Source organism: Hypanus sabinus, chromosome 6 (assembly GCF_030144855.1).
Source record: "Hypanus sabinus isolate sHypSab1 chromosome 6, sHypSab1.hap1, whole genome shotgun sequence".
In the NCBI taxonomy this organism is placed as follows: Eukaryota; Metazoa; Chordata; class Chondrichthyes; order Myliobatiformes; family Dasyatidae; genus Hypanus; species Hypanus sabinus.
Window position 1 is genome coordinate 26,957,401 of NC_082711.1, and position 22,738 is coordinate 26,980,138.

General features: G+C 42.1%; 1 protein-coding gene across 4 annotated transcripts in view; it reads right to left on the bottom strand.

The window, feature by feature from the left end:
- Window positions 1-2,718: 2,718 nt before the first annotated feature.
- LOC132394975 (uncharacterized) overlaps window positions 2,719-22,738 on the bottom strand; it is a 32,057-nt gene continuing 12,037 nt past the window's right edge. The window contains exons 2-6 of one of the 4 annotated variants that reach the window (XM_059971314.1): window positions 12,928-13,020; window positions 12,306-12,517; window positions 7,936-8,078; window positions 6,145-6,369; window positions 2,719-5,551 (exon numbers count right to left, since the gene is read on the bottom strand). In XM_059971314.1, the coding sequence (XP_059827297.1) occupies window positions 5,541-5,551; window positions 6,145-6,369; window positions 7,936-8,078; window positions 12,306-12,517; window positions 12,928-12,942 (606 nt within the window). In that variant the 5' untranslated portion in view covers window positions 12,943-13,020 and the 3' untranslated portion in view covers window positions 2,719-5,540. Of the gene's footprint in view, window positions 5,552-6,144; window positions 6,370-7,935; window positions 8,079-8,873; window positions 8,930-8,959; window positions 9,088-9,283; window positions 9,355-12,305; window positions 12,518-12,927; window positions 13,021-22,738 lie in introns of those variants that run through there. The other 3 variants (XM_059971315.1, XR_009512468.1, XR_009512467.1) reach the window with 3 other exon arrangements.

The window sequence follows — 22,738 nt, forward strand, 5'->3', positions numbered from 1 at the left end:
GCCTCATCATGGCAGAAGAGGAGACCATGAACCAGCATGTCAGATTGGATTTGGAGATAGGAATTAAAATGTTGGGCCACTGGAAAATCCTGCTTTTTGCAGACGGAGCAAAGGTTCTCGAAGAAACGGTCCCCCAATCTACGCCAAGTCTCACCAATATAGAGGAGGCCACATTGGATGCACCGGATATGGTAGGGAACCCCAAACAATTCACAGGAAAGGTGTTGCTTCACCTGGAAGGACCATTTGGAGCCCTGAATGGTGGAAAGGGAGGGGATGAATGGGCAAGTGTAGTATTTCTGCTGCTTGCAAAGATAACTGCCAGGAGGGAGACTAGAGGGGAAGGACGAATAGACAAGGGAATCACAGGGGATTCCTGTGGAAAGTGGAGAGTGGGGGCGATGTAAAGATGTGTTTGGTGGTAGGGTCCCATTGAAAATGGTAGAGAATGATGTGTTGAGTGCAGAGACTATGGGGTGGTAGATAAGGACAAGAAGAACTCTATCCCAGGTAAGATGAGGTTAGAGCAGATGTCCAGGAAATGAAGGAGATGTGGGTGAAGGCAGTATCAATGCTGGAGAAAGAGAACACCTTGAGTTTGGAGAATGTGGGATGAGGCAGAAGAGGAACTGTGAAAGGTAACGACCAGTTCTGCCAGACAGAGGAGGGTAGTGGTGGAAGGGAACAGATCAGTGGAGGTGTCTGAGAGTTGCCACACGGCCATAGCAAGATAGAGGTCAGTCACTGTCATGTTTTGGTAGGGGTGTTGAGTATAAGAGTAAGAGAGTCATGATACAGCTATTTAAAATTTTATCCAGATCTCACTTGGACTATTGCATCCATTTCTGGTTACAATTATAGGAAGGAGGCGGAGACTGTGGAGAGGGTGCAGAAGAGATTTACCAGGATGATGTCTGGATTAGAAGATAGTAGAAGATATAGGAAAGGTTGGACAAACTTGGGTTGTCTACTACAGAGCATCGAAGGTAAAGGGGAGACATGGAATAGGTTTTTTAAATTAGGAGAAACATAGATAGAATAATCAGACAGATTTTTTTCCCAAAGAAAGAAATATCAAACACAAGAGAACATGTTGTTGAGATTATTGGAGTGGGAGTCAGAGAGGGGAGTTTAAAGGTGACATCAGGAGCAAGTTTACTTTATGCAGAGAGTAATGGGTGCCTGGAATAGGTTTCCCGCAGTAGTAATAGAATCGAGCTATCTGGTGGAGTTTAAGAGGTTTTTGGGTGAAAATGGCATGAATATAAAGGAAATGGGAGATGTGAATTGAAACAGGAGACAGACCATTAATATAAATTGCCATCAAGATCAGCACAACACTATGGGCCAAATGGCTTGTCCAGTGCTGTACTATTCCATGTTATGTTCTATCTAAGATCTAGATCCCTCTGAACTCCACTTATTTACAGTTTATTTTCATTTATATAATAATCTGCTTTTCTATTCTTAGTACCACAGTACGTGAACTCACATTTTCCCATATTAAACTTCATCTGCCAGGCTTTGCCCTAGTCACCAATCTATATTCCATTACAGAATCACAAAGTTTTCATCACAATGAGCCTTTTCACCTAGTTTTGCATCATTGTCAATCTTAGAAACTTCATATTTAGTTCCCTCCTCCTGGTCATTAATGTAAATATTAAACAATTGAAGGCCCAAAACTGATCCTCAACTGCATTTCCCCATCCTGAAGCTCTTGTTTCCAATGTGACATCCAGTTTTCAATCCATGCAACGTGTTATGATCATGAGCCCCGACGCTATGCATCCTTAGAGGCAGACAACTTTGATTCCCATGTTTCTCTTTCAAATAAGTGAAGAACAAAGTCAGATAATGGCCCACATTATCATTTCAAACACAGAGGGTTTCCAGAAAGCTGGGCAGGTTGAAGCACACACCTTTAAAACAGATTGTCAAATTAACACCCTTTAATTAAAAAGAAAGGAAAAGTGAAGGCAGTATTTTACAAACATAGGATCTGACCTATCAAATTCTCTAGTGGTCTGCTAAGCGTAAAGGTCAAATCCAACTTAACTTTATTTAGGGTTTGTTACATTTCATTATTAGATCTTGCATTACAAGCTCTGCATTGACTTGCAACATAAAATGACTTAGGTTTGTAAATGACCCTCCCTTTGTTGATCATTGAATGATACCAAAAATCCTTTCATAGTTCACTCAGATAATTCTTATTCACAGAGGTTTCTATTGCATAAATATCAGTACATGCAATGTTGAAGACCATTGTTAATATATGGGGCCTTGTTTTAGGCCAATGTACACTCAGTGGACACTTTATGATCTAAGTGACTTTGACTGAGGAATGATTGTTAGTGCCAGTTAGGGTGTTTTGATTGTCTCAAAAACTGCCGATCTCCCTGGATTTTCGCACACTACAGTCTCTAGAGTTTACTGAGAATAGTGTGAAAAACAAAAAAAAAATTGAGCAGCATTCCTGCGGGTGTAAATGCCTTGTTAACGAGAGAGGTCAGATGGAGAAATGCCAGACTGGGATGGTTCAAGCTGACAGGAAAGTGACAGTAACTCAAGCAACTACACATTAAAACAGTGGTGTGCAGAAGAGCATCTCTGAACACAAGAAACATCAAAACTTGAAGTGGACAGGATACGGAAGCAAAATACCACAAATTTGCACTCAGTGGCCAATTTATTAGGTATCTAATTTATTAGGTATCTAATAGAGTAACCACTGAGTGTAGATATCAATGCAATTTCTCACAGAGGAAAATTGATATTCATCAGAAGTAGGGATCTTAGGTGATTTTATGCCTTTCCTACTAGGGCAAGAAAGAAAATCACTAAAAGAAAAGCTTACATTCATGAAACATCCCTCATGCTTTACTGTATTGAACTGGGTTTCTGGCCCATGGAATATTTGAAAGTAACATACAAAATTCTGGAGGAACTCAGCAGGTCAGGCAGAATCTATGGAGAAGAATAAAGAATCTATGCTTTGTGCCAAGACCTCCTTCATCAAGACTGGAAAGGAAAGGGGAAGAAGCCAGAATAAGGTGGGTGGAGGGGAAGGAGTACAAGCTGGCAAGTGATAGGTGAAGCCAGGTGAAGAGGAACGTAGGTGGGTGGAGGAGGGAGGATGAAGCCAAAAGCATCGAGGTGATGGCTGTAGATGGTAAAGGGCTGAAGAAGAAGGAATATGATAGTAAAGTGGACCATGGGAGATTTGAGGGATTGGAGGTGTTGTCATGCAGGGAACACAATGATCAATTTGAATTCTGCAGGCTCCTGCAAGCAACAACAGGATAATGTCTAGATATTCTGTTTATAGTAATATTAACTGAAAGATAAAATATTGTCAATACATGATAACACTCTTGATTTTCTTCTAAGTAGTGTCAAAGGAGCTTTTGAATCTACCTGAGAAAGTCTGTACACAGCTCTTAACATTGCAGAGTTCTTCAGTTATAGTAAATGTAAGATCATTCAACTGTCAGTCATGTCAGTCCATGGCCTCCTCTACTGTCGCGATGAAGCCACACTCAGATTGAAGGAGCAGCTCCTTATATCTGGGTAACCTCCAACCTGATGGCATGAACGTCGAATTCTCAAACTACCTGCAATTCCACCCGCCTCACCATTCGCCATCCCCCATTCCCATTTCCTTCTCACACTTTATCTCATTACTTACCTATCACCTCCCTCTGGTGCTCCTCCACCCTTTCTTTCTTCCATGACCTTCTGTCCTCTCCTATCAGATTCCCCCTTCTCCAGGCTTGTACCTCTTTCACCAATCAACTTCCCAGCTCTTTACTTCACCCCTCTCTCTATCCCGGTTTCACCTATCACCTTGTGGTTCTTCCTCCCCTCCCCCAACTTTCTTACTCTGACTCCTCATCTATTTTCCCAGTCCAGTCTTGGCCCAAAATGTCGATGTACTCGTTTCCACAGATGCTACCCTGCCTGCAGAATCTCTCCAGGATTTTCTAGGTATAAATGAATGGTGATCCTCATTCTCTGCATGGCTTAGTATTTTGCAGAATGGATATTTGGAAATGAAGGTGCCTTTCCTGCCTTCAGAATGTTCCAAGACCAACTATGGATAATGAATCATCATTTCTATTTCTTAAATCTCTGTGAGAATGTGGAAAGAGTCACTATAACCAGAAATAGTAAGGTATTCCTAGTAACCTTATCATTACCGGACTACCTCATTTTTTGCTTTAAGCAAGCTGACAGTCATACTAGCTGCAAGTCATACTAGCTGACTATTAAGACTCAAAAGAAAAAGTTATAATGCTGCAGATTACAAATTGCAAGGCAAAAATACTTGACATTAAGCCAACGCTGGCCTTCATTCCTACTTAAGCATTTTTGGCAAAATATGATCAATTTTTTTTCAGATGAAAAAAAACCCTCACGGAATACTAAATCTCTTCAAAATTGTACCAAGGATTGATTTTTGTTGAGTTGTCATTGGGTGCCGGAATTAAGGAGATTTCCACACTGCTACTTCCAATGATATTGCAAAAGTATTCTGAAAGGACTTATTTATAACACTGGTAAAAATAATGACCTGAGGGAATCTTGTACTGCAGTGTTCCCTGCAGTACAAATTGCAAGCCTTTGTTCAATGCTCTCTTCTTGAGTCAGCAGCTGTTACTTGGTATTACAGTCCAACTGTTGCCATACTAACCAGAAAATCTTTCTTGTTGGATCTGAGGTCACTAATTTGATGACATTTTTGTGAACTAGGGCCTTTGACACAAGACTTTCATCACGGAGTATTGGAATTGTCATACTATGCTGTATTTGAACAAGAATGCACTTGGAGTATTGGGTTCAGTTTTAGCTGCCTTGTGATAGGAAAGCCATAACTGAACCGACAGGAGTGTAGATAAGACCTACAAGGATGCTGCCAGGACTCAGAGATCTGAGTTGTAGTTGGAGGTTGGGCAGGCTAGGACTATATTTCTTTAAATATAAGAGATTGAGAGATAAACCTTATGGAGCTGTATAAAATCATGGTGGACATGGATAAAGAAAATGAACATTGACTTTTTCCCAGGGAAGGGGAACTAAATACTAGAGTGCATCGGTGAGAGGGAAACAATTTAAAAGGAGCCTGAGGGCAGCTTCTTCATGTAGATGCTAGTGCATTCATGGAATGAGCTGCCAATGGAAGTGATTCAGGCATGTAACTAAAAGACATTTGAATAAGTGCAAATTATGGTTTAGAGATGGGCCAAATACAGACAAATGGGACTATATTGGTGGGCACTATGATTGGCATGGACAAATTGGGCAGAAAGGCTTGATTCCATGTTGTGTTATTTTATGACTCTGACATTTATTGAGGCATTACACTTATTTCATGTAACATGTGAGAAAGCTATCACTTCCCACTGAATTATTTTTCAAGGGTCTTTCAAATATACAACAGCAAGCCTTCTTCACCAGCCTTGAAGGACATTGGAGGATCTAGACAATATCTGAATGGAACTCTGGTGATGTAGGTGTTGCCAGAAAGACTCAGCAGGTCAGGCAGCATCTGCGGAGGGAAACGAACAGTCAACATTTTTGGTTGCGACTCTTCATCAGTCATATGTTGATTTCCCTCAGTCCAGATGAAGGATCTTGATCTGAACCGTCAACTGTCTATCTCCCTCCGCAAATACTGCCTGACCCGCTAAGTTCCATCAGTGGGTTGCTTGCTGCTCCATATTCCAGAATCTGCAGTCTCTTGTGTCTCCTGCTCCATAGACATGGAGTCATAAAGTAGTAAGACTGTAAGAGCCTAAGACAGGAGCAGAATTATGCCATTTGGCCCACTGTGACCGTTCTGCCATTCCATCATGACTGATTCAATTTCCCTCTCAACATCATTCTCTTACCTTCTTCCCATAAACTATGACACCCACGCTAATCAAGAACCTATCAGGCTGCATTTTAAAATATACCCAATGATTTGGCCTCCACAGCCATCAATGAATTCCACAGATTCCCCACCCTCTGGCTAAATATATTCCTCCTTGTTCTGAGGGGTCGTCCTTCTATTTGGAGGTTGTACTCTCTTGTCCTAGACTCTCCCACTATCCTCCACACACAGAAGCAGGCTCTTCAGCGCACCATGTCCATGCTAACCATCTGCACGAATCCCATTCCATCTGAGAATGTAGTAATTCAGATCCAACAATGGGTCACACCCATGTGGGTCCTGGTGCCCCAGCTCATGAACTTGAAGAATGAAAGATACTTGAGCTTGATTTTTGTTGAATGTGGTGTGACCACTGCATGCCCACCACTGTGCAGGCTTTGCTGAGCAACATCTTTGTCCAATGGCAAGCAGACCAAGAAATGGATGGACATCTGTGAGAAAATCGGTTACGGAGAAATAAGTGGGTGAATGAGACCAATAGGTATATTGAGAGCTGATACAGACTGGTAAGGGTCAATGCGAAAAATACAAATACAAATATGGCAGTAACTATCACATGGCAAACTGCAAGTACCAAAAGCAAATGAGGCAACCACACAGCCAAGAATGCTTATCATTGGTCTACTTCCTCAGGAGACTAAAAAAAATTGGCATGTCTCTATCGAACCATCATCAATACCCTGATGTTGAAAGATTTCATCCCTGCTTCCCAGCATTCCCCACTATTCCTCAACAACCAAGCAGGCTTTTGGCAGCAAATCGTGAACCCAAGAGATACTGGAAGTCTTGATACAAAATGCTGGTGGAACTCAGCAACTCAGGCAGTGGCTATGAGGAGGAATAAACAGTCAATGTTTCAGGTCATCTGGAAATGAAGGGAGCAGGAGCCAGAATAAGAAGATGGGGAGAGGGTAAGGAGTACAATCTAGTAGGCGATAGGTGAGGAGTAAGATGGGTGAGAAGTGGGGGGAATTAGGTAAAAAGCTGGGAGATAGTAGGTAGTAGGTGGAAGAAGAAGGGATCTAACAGGAGAGAACAGTGGACCATGGAAGAAAGGGAAGGAGGAGAGGAACCAGAGGGAGGTGATGAGCAGATGAGGAGAAGAGAAGTGAAAAGGTAACCAGAACATGGAATGAAAAAAAGAAAGAAAGAGGGAAGGGAGAATAAGTATCAGAAGTTGAAGAAATCAATGTTCATGCATCAGGTTGGAGGCTCCCCAGATGGAATATGGGGTGTTGCTCCTCCAAGCTAAGTTTGGCCTCATCATGTTAGTAAAGGGGGCCATGGACACACAATGTCAAAATGGGAATGGGACATCAAACTCGTGGCAGCAGAGTGGCCCGGCTCTTAGTGCTGCTGCTGCTGCCTTTCTCCAGTGATCAGGATGCGTAAATCAGGATGGCATTGATAGTCATGTGAGGAAGTGTAGGTTTCCAGGGAACACGCATAGAAATTGAACTGATAGGACTGCCCTGAGATGGGCCACATCATCTCCTTTTATGTCATGGGAATTGTTTTAATGAAAATTTCACAACATAAGGAGGAGAGCTGACTCTAAGACCTTTATTTTAAATACTATTTAATTACTGTGGGTTAGAGAGGTTTTTAATTAGCAGTGGCATGTATAATAACATGAAACTGCATTATAACACAATCCAGGTCCAATCCAGCTCCTAGGAATAGAAAGTAGAACACTGAACACAGCACAGCCACACACCCTACAGCCTACAGTGTTGTGCTAAACTAATTAAACTAATGACACCTAATGCTTGCCGGCTTCCTTTCCAAACCTAATGCAGGACCTCGGCCCAAGACATCAACTACTTTTCTCTCCATAGATGCTGCCAGACCTGCTGAGTTCCTTCAGCATTTTGAGTGTGTCATAGTGCATGCCCCTGCTTTCTCTGCATACTCATGTGCTTACCTATGAGCATCTGAAACACCTTTTAGATCGAAGTTCAAAGTTCAAAGTACATTTCTTATCAAAGTATGCTTACTTTGTTGTATATCTTCATCGTACCGCCACCACCACCATCTCATCCTGCACATTCCAGGCACCCACTGCTCTGTGTAAAAAGTTTGCATCATACATCTCCTTTGAACTTGAGGTTTGTGCACTGTAGCATTTGAAATTTCAATCCTGAGAAAAAGATACTAGATGTCTACTTCATCTGTTTCGCTAATAGTATTAACAAAAGTCAATAGTGTATAGTTACGCACACAAACTGTAACTTTGCCGTGATGAGGCCACTCACAGTTTGGAGAAGCAGTACTCCTCATATTCCAGCTGGGCAGCCTCCACCCTAACCACAAAGTACACTGCAGATGCTGTGGTCAAATCAAGACGTACAAAAAAGCTGGATGAACTCAGCAGGTCGGGCAGCATCCGTTGAAAGAAGCAGTCAGCGTTTCGAGTCGAGACCCTTTGTCAGGAATCCTAACCACTAGACGGTTCTGACAAAGGATCTCGACCGGAAACGTTGACTGCTTCTTTCAACGGATGCTGCCCGACCTGCTGAGTTCATCCAGCTTTTTTGTACAGCCTCCAACCTGTTGGCATAAACATCAATTTCTCTAACTTCTGATAATTTTGTGCCCCGCCCTTCCTTCTTCTTCAGTTTCCCCCTCTGGTTTCCCTCTTATCTTTACTCCTCACCTGCCTATCACCTTCCTCCTCCTTCCCTTTCTCCTATGGTCCACTCTCCTCTCCTATCAAATTCCTCATTCTCCACCCCTTTACCTTTTCCATTGATCATCTCTTAGCTTCTAACTTCATCCTCCTCCCCCCCACCACCCACCTGGCACCCTTGTGCTTGTACTCCTTCCCCACCTCCCATCTTCTTATTCTGGCTTCTTCCCCTTCCCTTCGTGTCCTGATGAAGGATCTCAGCCCAAAATATCAACTATTTATTCCTCTTCATGGATGCTGCCTGACCTGTTGAGTTCCTCCAACATTTTGTAAGTGTTGCTCTGGATTTCCAACATCCGCAGAATCTCTCATAGTTATTATTTCGTACTAACCTCCAAAAGCCTCTATGTCGCTCATATGTTTTAATATAATGTAGAATTAACTATTGTGCCTTGTCATGTTTTCTGCTTCCAGAAAAGAGTACGTAGTTCACATATCATTGCCCAACTCAGCTCACCAGTCAAAGCACGCAGATTTAGGAGTACAATATCGCATTCTCGGTTCTGCTTGGCATGAGTTCACAGGGCACTGTATTTTAATTCAGCACTGCTAGAAATATTTCCCTTTTCCTTTTTATTATACACCTCCAAAATTTTACACAAGAATGTTTGGGCAGCCTGTCTGACAGGACCTGCTATCGTGAATCTCTCACATACCTCTGAGACCTCTCATGTCTGGATACCTTGCCAGAGCTGTATTTAAATTCATACAGCTATCAATATTGTGCTGTGGATGTTATAGGAATATATTAACTTTTTGTAAATTTAATAAATGCTTTAGTTACTAATTCACATACCTTATGGTGATGTAGGCAAGGTAATGATTAAAAGTAAATTGAAATATAAGACTGGGTTTAGTTTAACATCAATAGGTTTCTGGAGTCTCAGAATAGGGGAAACGGAAAGGTTTTTTGACAAGGCAAGAGTCTCTGGCTAATCAGTGGGTAGCCAGAGATTTTTTCACAGGGAAGAAATGGCTAATACAAGGAGGCATTATTTTAAGGCGATTGGAGGAATGTATAGGGAATGTCAGAGATACCTGCAGGTTCTTTTATACAGAGTTTGGCAGGTGTGTAGAACACTCTGGCAGGAGTCATAGTAAATGCAGATACATTAGGAGTATTTCAGAGATTTTTTTTTGGAGAGGCAAACAGATGAAAGAAAAATGGAGGGATATGTAGGAGGAAAGGACTAGGTTGATCTTAGCGTAGGTTCAAAGGTCAGTACAACATCTTGGGCTGAAGAGCTGTAATATTCTATGTTCTATTAATTAATTTTCAAAAGCCAGCACAGTCTTGCAGATGCATTGTCTTACAGATTTTACAATGGTTAAAGAATAAAGACCAATATCTGTTAAATACATATTTATTTACAGAACTGTGCAAAAGTCTGAGCCACATATGTATAGCTAGGGTGCCCAAGACTTTTGCACAGTACTGCTGCAATTTTATGTATTGCACTGTATTGCTGCTGCAAAAGAAAAGCAAGTTTCATAATAAGTGAGTGATGATAAACCTGATTCTGACATGGGTCTCTGTTGTGGACTAAGAGTGGGAAAGGGGCAGGGAAAGGGAAAATCATGGTTGGGAAAAGGGAAGGGAGCAGGGAGGGAGCAGGAAGCATCAGAGAGACATTCTGTAATAATCAATAAACCAGTTGTTTGAAACCTCTCAGAGTAATATTTCTCATGCCCCACCCATCCACCTCCCCCTTCACCTGGTCTCACCTATCACCTGCCAGCCTGTACTCCTTTCTGTCCCCCGCCTTATTGTGACTTCTGCCCCTTTCCTTTCCAGTCCTGATGAATGATCTCAATCAGAAACTTCGCCTGTTTATTCTCTTCCATAGATGCTCTCTGACTTGCTGAGTTCCTCCAGCATTTTGTGCATGTATCTCTACCTTATTGACTCTTGCTAGTACTATTGGAGAAGCATAGATAGATTAGACAGCTGTGATCTCTTCCCAGAATTGAAATGTGTAACACTACAGGGCTTTTAAGGTGAGAGGGGTTAGGTACAAAGTAGATGTGTGAGGGAAGCTTTCCAGCTCAAGGTTTCCAGCACCTGCAGAATCTTTTGTGTGTTTATATTCACCTACCCATCACCTTAGGCACCTGACCCCTTGACCGGAAGATTCTATCGTTCTAGCCTATTCTTTATGTCAAAACCTACAAAACTGGAATGGAAGCAAGTTATCCTCAAAGCCAAGGATCTACTTAAGATATAGTCCAAACCATGCAAGGTCAGCAGGTTGCTTAACGACCAAGTGAATCTGATGAGGCTTCAGAATTAAGTGGTTTTGTGGCCACTATTTCTGAGGCAATCTTTACTCAAAGCTCCAAATTTAGTCATCCATTTAATTTTAAATTCCCCAGTTGCCATAGCAGGAATCAATCTCATGATTTGGGATCAATAGTCCAGAACCTTGGCTGTGGGCCAGCTAACACAACCACTATGTCAATACACTGTATTACTTTTAAGAGATTTATTGAAAACATGAAAGCACAAATGATTCAATCAACTGTGCAAACTTAAGAAGTTGGATATCATTGTTAAATTGGTTTATTATTGTCACATGTACCAAGGTACAGTGAAAAGCTCGTCTTGCATACCGTCCATACTGATTATTTTATTAAAGCAGTGCATTGAAGTAGTATAAGGGAAAACAATAACAGAATGCAGAATAAAGTGTAACAGTTACAGAGGAACTGCAGTACAGACAGTTAGGTGCGAGGCCATAACAAGATAGACTGTGAGTCCATCATATCATACTAGAGGACCAGTCAGTAGTCTTGTAAAAACCATCCTTGAGCCTAGTAGTGTATGCTTTCAGGCTTTTGTATTTTCTCCCTGATGAAAGAGAGGAGAAGCAGAAATGGGGTGGGTCAGCTCTTTCATTATAAACTCAAAAGATTCTGCAGTTGCTGGAAATCCAGACCATCACGTACAAAATGCTGGAGGTACTCAGTGACTGATGTGCTGTTCCTCTGGGTCTTTCACCATGCTGGCTTCCTTACCAGGGCAGCGTGTAGACAGAGTTCATGGAGGGGAGGCTTGTTTCCGTGATGAGCTGAGCTGTGTCCACAGCACAGCTCAGCTTCCTCTTCTCTCCATGCTTACTATTCGAGAAAACAGATTAGTTACAAACACAAGAGGTCCTCTTGTGGTCAGGCAGCGTCTATGGAAAGGAATAAACAGCTGACATTGTGAGCCAATACTGACCATCAGGACTCCTGATAAAAGGTCTTAGCCTGAGTTGTCGATTGTTTATTCTTCTCCATAGATTCTGTCTAACTGTTCAGTTCCTCCAGCGTTTCGTGCGTGTTGCAACAAATTAGTTATTCATTGTAACTGTCATGGATACCTTCTTGTATTAGTTTAACACTAACTACTAATCTTTTTTTTTGCTGGTTAAACAGATCCATCCTGGGCTAATTGAATTATGAATGCACAATATGATAAAGTTAATTCATGTAGCCCAGTTGAAGTTTATAAGAACAAATTGTTACATTACAAGCAGGTTTACAAATGTCTGTAAAATGTTCTACTCCACTTCTAAGAATTTTATCAGAGAAATTTGTTGCTTCAAAAAAGTCTGGAATTTCCAGTTGGCAAACATCAAAGTTACTTGTTGGGTAATTCAGGGCTAATATTAGAATATTGCAGTATTTCTCATTCACCTTGGTCTAATGTGATTGTACAGCACCCAATGAGTGTCGTGGGGTGGGTGGGGGACCAAAATTTCCCCAAAAGAAGAAACTGCAAGAAAATTCAGTGATAGGAGAGGCTGCAGAAACCTGTTTCTCCATGCAATGAGATCACGGCTGTTATGGTTCCGAATGACAACTGTTGGCTTCCATCCATCTCCTTTAAACCGTTGGCTAACAAGTACCTGTCAATCACAAAGTTAAAATAAGTAATTGAAGGAATGACTGATTCTTCTTTCCTTTGTTTTAAAAGTTGGTTCCTAAATTCTCCCCGGAATTATATGATTTTAAGGTTATATCCGCTCATTCACAATTTCCTTCCAGGATGAAGAAACTTTAACCTACTGCAACAATTCCTTTCAAATTCTGAAACCCTAAACAAAATTGTGAAAAAGCCTAAAAAAAACAAGATGTCTCTCGCTCTCCCATGATGTTCACTCCTCTCTCCAAGGAGCTGAAGCTATGAAGACAGCCCCGGATGCTGTGCTTTGTGTCCTCTAGTATGATGGACTGATACCCAGGCTTTGGGCCTACTCCGGCCTGCTGTGGGGTTCAGATCTAAGGACCCATTTTGGTTCGGAATGTTCCTACTCACTTCTATTGTTTTCATGATTTGTATTTTTTCTCCTTTCTGCACATCAGGTCTTGGTCTTTTTCTGTTCCTTCAGGTTTCTTGCTTTGTAGCTGCCTGTAAGCAAACAAATCTCAAGGTTGTATAATTTATACAGTCTTTGTTAATAAAGGTACTTGGAACGTTGAACTTTGAAATTGCACTCACATAGTTAGACTCTAATGAATGCAAAATGATTTCACATCAACTCTGAAATCCTAGCAACGTCTGAGTTCCAAAGACAATATGTCCTCTCTAATTTCACCTCTGAATCTCATCATTTCAAACCATGCCTCAGCTGATCTGTTATCCCCATCATTAAGGACCAATAGAATCCGGGCCATTTCTTCTCTTCATTGCTGCCACCAGGCAGAAGGTACAGGAGCCTAAAGACCTACTCCTTAAAGTTCAACAACAGCTTCTTCCCAATATGATTAGGCTCTTGGACTGATCTGAAAAATCCTAATTCTACCTCAGAGTGTATTTCCCTCAACTTGCACCAGTGTTCTTGTGTTTATTTTTGTTTATCATGTAACTTATACTCTTATTTACTTACTTAGAGATAAAGCACGGTAACAGCATGCTGCGTGGCCTGCTGAGTTGCTCCAGCATTTTCAGTGTTTTGCTTGGATTTTCAGCATCCACAGATTTTCTTTTGTTTGTGATAGTCACAGGCCCTTCTGGCCCAACAAATCCGCATCACACAATTACACCTACGTGATATCAGTGAACCAACTAACCTGCACATTTTTGAAATATGGGAGGACACTGGAGCATCTGGAGGGAACCCACATGGTCACAGGGAGAACATACAAGCACCTTACAGACAGTGCTGAGAATTGAACCTGGGCTGCTGACACTGTAACACAGCTAACTGCTATGTTACTGGGCTGCTATATTACGTATAACTTAAGTTAGATTAAACTTAAGAAGAATGGTCTCAGCCCAAAACATTGACTGTTTATTAATTTTCATAGATGCTGCTTGACCTGCTGGGTTCTTCCAGCATTTTGTGGGTGTTGCTTTGAATTTCCAGTGTCTGCAGACTTTCTCAAGTTTCAGTTTATAATGTTTGTAATGTACTGGGTTGCTGCAGAAAAAAGCTAATTTTCATGGCATTTTCATCTTGGGTATGTACAGTATGTCTACGACAATAAACTTGAACTTGTTAAAGACTTCCTGCAGGCCTTCGTCGCCTTCACACTTAACGATTCTAAAGCACGTACAACTCACCAGCATCATTCTATTTTCCCATAATGCAAGATCGTCCAAACCTGCTCACCATATTTTAATTTGCAAGTCCTTTTCCCATCTTCTCCCTGTGCTCACCAACCAATGAAGGCTCCCCATTAAACAATGCCCAGGTTTTATAATGTTTGCCCTTTAAAATGCTCACCCTGTGGGTGATATTTTGTGCTCCCCATCATTGTCATCATTTCTGGTCCTAGACGTCTGTGCTCCTCCAGTTTGAATCTTTTAATCATAGCCAGATTCAAACACTGCTTCGTCTGTGTGCAGTGCTGTCAGGGGAGGTTCAAGAGAATGATCCTGGGAATGAAAGAGTTAACATATGAGGAACATTTGATGGCTCTGGACCTTTACTCATTGGAGTTTAGAAAAGTGAGGGAGATCTCATTGAAACCTATCAAATAGAAACATAGAAAACCTACACCACAATACAGGCCCTTCGGCCCACAAAGCTGTGCTGAACATGTCCTTAACTTAGAAATTACCTCGGGTTACCCATAGCCCTACTATTTTTCTAAACTCCATGTACCTGTCCAGGAGTCTCTTAAAAGACCATATCGTATCCACCTCCACCACCATCGCCGGCAGCCCATTCCACACACTCACCACTCTCGTCATAAAAAACTTACCCTTGACATCTCCTCTGTACCTACTTCCAAGCACCTTAAAACTGTGCCCTCTTGTGCTAGCCATTCCAGCCCTAGGAAAAAGCCTCTGACTATCGACACGATCAATGCCTCTCATCATCTTATATACCTTTATCAGATTACCTCTCATCCTCCATTGCTCCAAGGAAAAAAAAGGCAGAGTTCACTCAACCTATTGTCACAAGGCATGCTCCCCAATCCAGGCAATATCCTTGTAAGTCTCCTCAGCACCCTTTCTAAGGTTTCCACATCCTTCCTGTAATAAGGCAACCAGAACTGAGCACAGTACTCCAAGCGGGGTCTGACCAGGGTCCTATATAGCTGCAACATTACCTCTCGGCTCCTAAATTCAACTCTATGATTGATAAGGCCAATACACCATACGCCTTCTTAACCACAGAGTCAAACTGCGCAGCAGCTTTGAGTGTCCTATGGACTCGGACCCCAAGATCCCTCTGATCCTCCACACTGCCAAGAGTCTGACCATTAATACTATATTCTACCATCATATTTGACCTACCAAAATGAACCATCTCACACTTACCTGGGTTGAACTCCATCTGCCAATTCTAAGCCCAGTTTTGCATCATTTCAATGTCTTGCTGTAACCTCTGACAGCCCTCCACACTATCCACAACACCTCCGAACTTTGTGTCATCAGCAAATTTACTATCCCATCCCTCCACTTCCTCATCCAGGTCATTTATAAAAATCACAAAGAGTAGGGGTCACAGAACAGATCCCTGCCACCTACAACCACTCTTTGCCTTCTGAGGGCAAGCCAATTCTGGATCCACATAGCAATATCCCCTTAGATCCCATCCCTCCTTACTTTCTCAATAAGCCTTGTATGGGGTACCTTGCTGAAATCCAAATATTGAAAGGCCTAGATAGCATTGACGTTGAAAGAATGCTTCCAGTAGTGATGGAGTCAAGGACCAGTACACATAGCCTCAGAACATGAAGGTGTCCCTTTAGAACAGAGATGAGAAGAACTTTCTTTAGCCAGTTTGTGGCAAATTTGTGGAATTCATTGCCATGGACAGCTATGGAAGCCACGTCATTGGGTATATTTGAAGTGGAGGCTGACAGATTCTTGATTGGTAAGGTGTCAAAAATTACACGAGAAGAAAGCAGGAGAATGGAGTTAAGGGAGATAATATATCAGTTATCCATCAGGTGGAGCAGGCACGTTGGGCCAAATGGTCTTATTCTGCTCCAATGTCTTAAAGGCTACACCAGAAACCCATCCCTAAACCTCTTGCCCCCGATTCTCTTTTATTGGTTTAATGGGATGAGGTAACAAAAGGGGTGATGAAAGTAGATGCAATTACATTTAAAAGACACGTGAACAGGTTCACAGATAAGAAAGGTTGAGAGGGACGTGAGCCAAATGTAGGCATACGTGATTAACTCAGGAAGTTACCGTAATCATTATGGGAGATGGGCCAAAGGCCTGTTTCCATGTTGCAAACTCTATGACCCTCTCTAATTTAGATTTAATCAATTGTCTTAAAGCGTTTCTTACTGCTCCTGTGATGCCCCTTCAAAGTCCCGTTCAAATTAAATTTGCTATCTAAGTACATTCAAATATGTCACCATCTACAAAGCTGAGATTCATTTTCTTGCAGACATACTCAATAAGTCCAATGACCATAATAGAATCAATGAAAGACCACACCCAACAGGGTGGACAACTGGTGTGCAAAAGATTACAAACTGCAAATACAAATGTGGGCAAATTGGACTAGGTTGGTAGGCTTGTTCAGCATGGACAAGTTGGAATGAATGCTCTGTATTACTCTGTGATTATGACACAGGGGGCTGTGGCAGTATTGACAAAGGAGATTATTCACTACAGAATAGAGCCTACCAGCTTATAATTAAGAATTAGTAGAACTGAGATTATGCTACTGTGGCCATGTATTGGCCATGAACTGGTGGGAAGGAAAGTAAGAAGAAAATTTACATAGTAAGTGTAAATATTGGATAACATCACAGAACAGTTATAATTGCAAACTTAGCCATCCAAATATAGACTAGGATGTTAAAAAGATATGAGGCTAAGAAGAAGAAGAGTTTCTAAGGTATTTTGGGGAGAATGTTCTTGATTAGTACGGTCCTGGCCCAACAGGGAAGGCAGCATTTTTAGAAATGGAGTTGAGAAATGATCCGGGCCAAGTACAGGAACATTTGGGAATTGGCCATTGTAATGGTTGTGGAAAAGGATGGTCGGCTAGAATGTAAAAATTATAGTCGATTGGAGGAAGGCCAATTTGAAAAGGCTGAGAATAGACCTGGCCAGGATAAACTGGAGTTAAAGCTTGACAGACAAAACAACGGAAGGGCTTTAAAGTGGAGATGCTTGAGCTCTTGTCTAAGTACATTCCCATGAGGGAAGTGGGTAGGGAAATTAAAAGCAGAACTCCTTGGATGATCCAGAGGGAAAGAAAGTGAAATCAAGCAGAAGAAAGAGATAACAGGATGTAGGAAGTTCAGAGGGGAAATTAAAATTTGGAAAATTGATGGCTAAGAAAGAGCATGAGGAAATATTGGCAGCAAACATGAAAAAGAATCCATAAACATTCTGTAGCCATGCAAACAAGAAAAAGGGTCAGCAGAAAATGAACTAATGAAAACAGGGATAGTGTGTGTGGTTGACCTAATAAATAAGCAGTATGTATCAGTATTTACTAAGGAAGAAGATGCTGATGGTGTCGTTGCAAAGGAGAATGTTGAGGTACTGGTTGAGCTAAAATCAACTGTGGATGACTTAAAAAGCAACATTTGGTTGCATCCTGGACTGGAATGGAAGCACCAATGCCCATGAACAGAAAAGCCTGCAAAACTGGTACAAACAACTCAGTTAATCACAGGTAAAGCCCTCGCTATCATTGAACACATCTACAAGGGGCACTGCCACGAGAAAGCGGCATCTATCATCAAGGACCCTCACCATCCAGGCCATGTTCTCTTCTCACTGCTGCCATCGAGAAGGAGGTAAAGGAGCCTTAGGTCCCACGCCACCAGGTTCAGGAACAGTTATTACCCTGCAACCATCAGGCTTAGAGAGGTGGTAAAAGGTATACTTTCTATGGAAGGAATGTGGTAAAAATTCACTTGATTGGGTCCTGGAATGCACACTTCGTCAACTGAGGAGAGAGACTAGATCAGGGGTTTCCAACTTCTTTTATGTTAAGCACTCTTACTATTAACAGAGGGGTCTGTGGACTCCAGGTTGGGAACCCCTGGACTAGATTCATGGAGTTAAGGTGGCACTCGGCACAGCAACAGGCCTTTTGGCCCACAGAGTACACAACAGCCATCCAGACAAACTTGACACTAATTCCCTTTTAATCTCCCCACTTTCCCACCATCCGTCCTCTGACTGTACCACTCTTCTGCACATTAAGGGCAATTTGCATAAGCCAATTAACCTACCAACCGAGACATCTGTGGGATGTGGAAGGAACTGGGAGAGCCATAAAGAAGCGGATCTAGTCGCAGGGAGGATGTACAAACTGCACACGAACAGCGCTGGGGTTCTGGATCTGTGACGCAGCAGCTCCACAAGCTACAACATGGTCTCGCCCATTCTATAGATTAGCAAAATATGAGATATCACTGAAATTTTATAACTTCTTACGGGGCTTGACAGGCTAAATACAGGGAGCAGGTTTTACCTAACTGAGGTTTCTGAACCAGAGATCTAAAGTTCAGAAGAAGGAGTGGACTACTGGGATGGATTAAAGCAGACAAGTCTTCTCGGGGATGGTAGTGACGCTTCAGAATCCACCATGGAGGAGCTCTGTGGTTGTCGGGTCATCAAAAGCAAGTTTAATTATCATTCAACTGTGCATGAATATAGCCAAACAAGACACAAGAGACTGAAAATGCTGGAATCTGAAGCAACGAATGAACTGCTGGAAATATTTGATGCCTCAGGCATTATCTGTGGAGGCAGAGGGATGGTCAACATTTCAGATGGAGACCCTGCATCAATCTCCACAGACAGATGGTCTGGGCAAGTTGCGTTTCTCCAACAGATTGCTTTTTGAACTATGTTTCCTGAGCAGGAATAAAATGTGAGTCATCTCTCTCTGATGGGACATTACAAAGTACTAGGAGCAGGTAATTGCTGATTGATAAGGAGCAAAACCAGATCATCCAATGAGTGTGAAGAGCAGTAAGCATAGAAACATAGAAAACCAACAGCACAATACAGGCCCTTCAGCCCACAAAAGCTGTGCCAAACATGTCCTTACCTTAGAACTACCTCGGCTTACCCATAGCCCTCTATGTTTCTAAGCTCCATCTACCTATCCAGGAATCTCTTAAAAGACCCTATCGTTTCGGCCTCCACCACCACCACTGGCAGCCCATTCCACGCACTCACCACTCTCTGCGTAAAAAACCTACCCCTGACATCTCCTCTTGTACCTACTTCCAAGCACATTAAAACTATGCCCTCTTGTGTTAGCCATTTCAGCCCTGGGAAGAAGCTTCTGACTATCCACATGATCAATGCCTCTCATCACCTTTATCAGGTCACCTCTCATCCTCCATCACTCCAAGGAGAAAAGGCGACTCAACCTATTCTCATAAGGCATTCTCCCCAATCCAGGCAACATCCTTGTAAATCTCCTCTGAACCCTTTCTACCATTTCCACATCCTTCCTGTAGTGAGGCGACCAGACTCACTAGGTAAACTGAGTATAAATAAATAATGGAAAATAAATGGCTCCAGAACATAGGCCTCTGTAGCTCCCTCTGCAACTGGATCCTCGACTTCCTAACAAGAAGACCACAGTCTGTGCAAATTAGAAATAACATCTCCACCTCTCTGACAACCAACACTGGCACAGCTCAGGGATACATGCTTAGCCCACTGCTCTACTCTCTCTATACCCATAACTGTGTGGCTGGGCACAGCTCAAATGCCTTCTATAAACTTGCTGATGATACAATCACTCTTGGCGGAAACTCAGAGGGCATACAGAAGCAAGGTATACCAGCTGGTTGAGTGGTGTCACAGCAACAACCTTGCACTCGACATCAATAAGACCAAAGAACTGATTGTGGACTTCAGAAAGGGTAAGAAAAGAGAATACACATCAGTCCTTTTAGAGGGATCAGAAGAGGAAAGAGCGAGCAGTTTCAAGTTCCCAGGTGTCAATATCTCTGAGGATATAGCCTAGACCTAAGATATCAATGCAACTACAAAGAAGGCAATGCAGAAGCTATATTTCATTAGGAGTTTGAGGAGCTTTGGTATGTCACCTAAAACTGCAGATGTACTGTGTAGAGCATTCTAGCTGGCTGCATCACTGTCTAGTATGGGGGGAAGTGGGGGGCAGGCTACTGCACAGGATCAAAGTAACCCGAAGTGAACTAGTCAGCTCCATCATAGGCACCAACCTCCATTGTATCCAGGACGTCTACAAGGAGCGGTGCCTCAAAAAGGCAGCGCCCATTATTAAGTACCTCCCCCCCCATTACCCAGGACATGCCCCCTTCTCATTGCTAACATCAGGAAGGAGGTACAAGAGCCTGAAGGCACACATTCAACAAATCAGGAATAGCTTCTTCCATTCTGCCATTGATTTCTGAATGGGCATTGAATCCATGACAAAAACCTCATTTTTACTTCTATTTTTTTGCTCTACTTACTTAATTTAACTACTATATATATATATAATTACTGTAATTCAGTTTTTATCTATTATTATGTACTGCATTGTACTGCTGCCATAAAGTTAACAAATTCCACAACATATGGCGATGATATTAAACCTGATACTGATTCTGATTCTGGAGGATCTCAGGTCAAGGACTAACTGCGGAGGAAGAGCAATGGTTGACGTTTTAATCCTAATTTTTGGATTAAGTCACTTTACTTTTAATTGGAATAAAAAATTCTGTCATGTCGAGTTATACTACCTAAATTGATACTAAATGACAAAACAGTTTACTGATCCTTTCTTACTGTACAATACTAGGAGAGCTGATACCTTAATGAGCTATCCAAAGTTATAAAGAGGCCACATAGGATGAATAATAATAATCTTTTTCCTACAGTATGGGTGGTTAAAACAAGAGGGCATTGGAATATGGTGAGTGGTAAGAAATGTAGAGGGATTCTGAGGGGCAACTTTGAGACACCGGGAGTGTAGGAACGTGAAATTTGCTACCTGAGGAGCTGGTGAAAGCTGGTACCCTCACAATGTTTATAAAGCATCTAGATCAGGGGTCCCATACCCGGAGTCCATGGACCTCTCTGTTAATGGCAGGGGTCCAAGGCATAAAAAAGGTTGGGAACCCCTGATTTTGACAAGTACTTCAATTGCCAGAGCATGAAAAGCATTGGGCCAAATGCAGATTAGCTTAAATAAATACTATCACTGGTTTGGATATGGTGGGGGTGAAAGGTCCATTTCTGTGCTGTCTGACTCTTTGGCTCTAAGACAATATGAACATTAAAAAAAACACCATAATCTGCTGGAAATAGTCACCAGGTCAGACCAACATCTTTGCAAAGAAAAACTGACGGACCTTCAGCTCAAAGACCCTTCACCAGAATTTTTCACACATGCTGGCTTGACCTGGTGATTTTTTCCAGTAGATTGTTATTTCACATTTTCAGCTTCTGCAGTTTTCTTAATTATCCATAGCCTCTTCTTTTGTGGCTATTTTCAATGTTTAAAGTACATTTATTATCAAAGTATGTAACCATTAAACAACCTTGAGATTCATCTCCTACCAGGCATCATGGCTACTCAAGGATCCAGTGCTTTTTAACTTAGAATCAGAATCGAGTCTATTATCACTGACATATTCTATGAAATTCATTGTTTTGTGGCAGCAGTACAGTGCAATACATAAAAATTACTATAAATTGCAGTAAGAAATATATAAAATTGAAGACTTGTAGACAACTTCTGCTGTTGTCTTCTGTCCCTTGGTACTTCATAAATCTACAAGGAATTTCCATATCTTCATTTTCTGAACTAATATCCCATCTCACTATTGCAGTGACTGCATTATTTACCCTTCCTCCTTTTCCTTTGGTTCAGCCTTTCTTCAACATTTTCACACCATCCTGTCCCACCTGGTAAATGATGGCTTATATGCCAGGTTCTTGTTTATTGACTTCAGCTCAGCATTTAACATGATCATCCCTCAAAGGCTGCTGGATAAATTGTCCTCATTTGGACTCAGTACCCCTCTATCCAACTGGATATTGGATTTTTTTTATGGAAAGACCCAGGTCAGTCTGAATTGGCAGCAACATCTCAAGCTCCATCACACTGAGCACTGGTGCGGCAACATTACCTCCTCCCTGAGGCGTGTGCTCAGCCTGCTGCTTCTGATACGTGACTGCTCTGCCAGATCCAGCTTAAACCGCATTCTCAAGTTTGTGGACAACTCAACAGTATTTGGTCTTATCTGCATTCAGCGATGAGGTTGAGAGTCTTGTCAAATGGTGTGAGAACAACAGTCTGAGTCTCAACGTGGTCAAGGCAAAAGGGATGATTGTGGACTTCAGGAAGGTGCAGATAGACCACTTCCTTAGCACATCAATGCCTTGGAGAGCGTGAAGAGCACGGAGTTCCTTGACGTGCCCATAATGGATGATCTAACGTGGACCCACAACACCTCCTCATTAGACAAGACAGCACAGCAGTGTCTACACTTTCTGAAGAGAATGAGGTGTAGAAGGTTCACCACCACAGTTCTAGCAAGTTTGTGTAGGAGCACTATAGAGAGTATCCTCCCTGGCTGCATTATTGTGTGGGATGGAAGCTGTAAGGCATCAGACTGAAAGACCCTACAGAGGACAGTAAAAACCACTGAGAGGATCACTGGTGATTATGACGTTTGTGGCTTGCTTATTGATGTGA